At 40.5% G+C, this 2,966-nt stretch overlaps 1 protein-coding gene across 1 annotated transcript; it reads left to right on the top strand.

The window, feature by feature from the left end:
• Positions 1-647: 647 nt before the first annotated feature.
• SMIM18 (small integral membrane protein 18) lies at positions 648-2,671 on the top strand. Its single transcript, XM_078592831.1, has 2 exons — positions 648-731; positions 981-2,671. Exon 2 carries the CDS (start codon positions 1,012-1,014, stop codon positions 1,327-1,329), a length of 318 nt encoding a protein of 105 aa, XP_078448957.1. The 5' UTR covers positions 648-731; positions 981-1,011; the 3' UTR covers positions 1,330-2,671.
• Positions 2,672-2,966: the final 295 nt, after the last annotated feature.

The following is a 2,966-nucleotide window of genomic DNA, read 5'->3' as shown; positions in this document are numbered from 1 at the left end:
TGTGTTCTGCTTCAGAATGCGAGGGGCTTTTGCGGCCTTATTAAAAATTGAGCCGTGTGCGTTTGACAAGCGGTGCTCTTCTGTTATTGAAACTATGCCAAAACCAGCACGGCAGTCAAATGAACCACACACAGAAGGTATATAGAGAGCTTGCAATGCTCCCTAGATCCCGTTGATATCACGAATGGCAACAGATTGAGTGGTAATTGACCTACTGCCATACCGATGTATTATTATTCTTGCAGCAAGAGTGGGGGTGGTTTTGCATCTCATTTTGGTCGAGAATGTACACGAACAATGTTTATTGATTAAATGCTGCGATTCATTACAAAGATTGTTCTATATTATACTTGTTCTATTATTGGTTTTGTTTACAATGATGGTATGTCATTTGACCAGGTTACAGCTGAGTGAGATCAACAGAAACAATTTTGCGAGAGACTTAAGTAAGTGGGTAAATTTATTTGCATATAGGTTTTAAAAAGTTTTTCTTCTGGACATTCTGAAGGCTCCCAACAGAGGTGATGAGCAATGCTTGTTTGGGAATGGATATATTATGCGTTTGAATTTTCACATATGGGCTTTGGGTTATGACATTGTGTTTGTAAGATCTCACAGGACCCTTACGGTCAACATTGCAGGAAACAACCTCCATTGGCAATAGCATCTCATGGAAATTACTGGACAACATCACAATTGGAACTGTTTACTCTGCACACACTGGCTCAGAGGTGAGGAGCCCTACCCATGAAATTGTCCTGTGGCACACACATGCTATATAAATGTTGACTTTATTTCTCATACAAATGCGTATCTTTTTTGCAAAACAACATAATATTGCAAGTTTTTTTGTTTATAGTAAAGTATAGCAATGATTCGAATCAGCTGAGATATCTATTGTACTGTATACACTTTTATTAAAACATTATTTTAACCATGTTCTCCTTGTTCTGTGATCATTCTATGAATTTTATTTGCAGCCGAACTCAACTTGTGAGAGCCAAGGCAGACATGAACAACACCACCGCGCTTCCCGCCATCATAGCAGGCATCCCTGACGGAAACGGAGTCATGGCCAGGTTTTTCACAAGCCCTCGGTTTGAGGCTTTCCGCGACGGCTGGAACATTGCCTGCTTCACCATGCTGCTGATATTCACGCTCACCGTGCTGTGCCTAGCTCTGGTGGCCGTCCTCTACGACAAGATCGTACCCGTCGACCAGGACAGGGTTGAGTCTGTTGACGGCCAGGAGAAACGAGAGGAGGGCAAGCCGTGCAGGCTGCGGAGGCTGCTGTGTAGGGTCTCTCCAGACGAAAACGAGGTTGTGTGAACGTGCTGCTTGCTGCTGCTGCTGCTGTGGTCATCATCGACCACTCGTAGACTTTTACGTCTAGATTATATCGCAGTTCGCCAGTGCAAGATAAAATGATGTATATGGGCGACCATAGCCAGTCGCATGCAATTTCTTAAGCGGCGTTTCCATTAGTTCACACTGACTTACATTGCACACTTAGGATAAATATAACTTAAGAAATGTTGTGCCACTGGTATCTGAGGGACCCCCAGTGGCTCAGTTTATGTGGAAACAGTTAGATGGTGATGTCTATAGACTCCGTATGCGGAACTAATTTGCTGACTTGTAGCGTACATTTTACAAATGACTCATTCAATCTAACATACATTTCCAATGGACCCCTGAATAAAAGGACCCCTTAATACAATTGTGAGAGAGCCCCATAAACACTAGAGACCCTGGCTCGTACGATGAAAATTTTTTGAGTTCAAACTTAAAACTCTGGAATTGTGTGCATGTGTGAATGTACACTAACAAAGGTGGTGAAAATATTTTGAGAACCGAATGCAAGTATGAAGATTCACATGTATTAATTGCTTCCTTATATGCAGCTCAAATAGTCACCCCCTTTGAAATACCACATTATCATATATTGTAATTCATATGGTTAGCACACAAAGGTCAAGATTCAGAAAAAGCCGACAGTTGGTCAGTGTTTCGTCTCGCTTTGAAACCTCTACGCATGCAGTGACTGCTTGACTCAGAGGTCAAATCAGTAAACCAGCACCACTTGGGTCCTGGGTTTGAATCAGGGTGGCCACCCACGTGATTAAACTCGGTTTTCAAGTGTCGGCAGTTGACGGTCTCAGCCCAGTTATCAATTACTGCACAAAAAATACCATTTTATGTTTACATATATACAAATATGTAATTTTCACGTAATTTGGCTACATTGTCATCAACATTTAAAATAGTGTATTGTCTGCCATGCAACATACCGATCTAATACCAGTGTGTGGGAAAGTGCAACTCCATACATTGTGCAAATCTAAAAAGATCACTTTTTATATATATAGAATGTGAAAATCTCTTGCATGGCCATTCTTGAACACAAGGGGGCACACTACTCTGAGATTTCAGACGTTATGAACAATTATTTATTTACTCGTAGGATACAATCAAATGTTTAAGAACGTGCTTCTAAAACAAACCGATTTATTCGCGATATTCTGAAAATGTCACGTGGAAATCTGCGTAATAAAAAGGGCACTCGTGTTCGGGGTTACATACTGAAAGTGTTCATCTGTATTGCATCTCATCGTTAAAGTGTTCTTCTTACCATTCATTCATAGCACACAGGGTTATAATAAAAAAAAAACTCGTGCAGTTTTTTTCTTCTTGGTTCTTTCTGTAAAGTCACGTAGAAGGGAAATAATAAAATAATAAAACATAATAAAATAATTCTCACAACTCTACAGACGCCGTCTCCCCGACAGACCTGGTCTTCACCTGAGGACGGCAGCTTGCGTTGTGGACGAAACGTCGTGAGAATTATTTTATTATGTTTTATTTTTATTATTTTATTATTTGCCTTCTACGTGACTTTACTGAAAGAACCAAGATGACGAATCCCTGCAGTCACGAAAGCTTTAAATCGAAATTTAAACTCGTGC

This window comes from Lampetra planeri, chromosome 3 (genome assembly GCF_965212315.1).
Source record: "Lampetra planeri chromosome 3, kcLamPlan1.2.h2, whole genome shotgun sequence".
NCBI lineage: Eukaryota > Metazoa > Chordata > Hyperoartia > Petromyzontiformes > Petromyzontidae > Lampetra > Lampetra planeri.
Note: the sequence above shows the minus strand (reverse complement) of the source record. Positions and strands in the feature narration are given on the sequence as shown.

Coding starts and splice junctions, on each gene's coding strand:
- SMIM18 (XM_078592831.1), top strand. CDS start 1,012: ATGAACAACACCACCGCGCTTCCCGCCATCATAGCAGGCATCCCTGAC.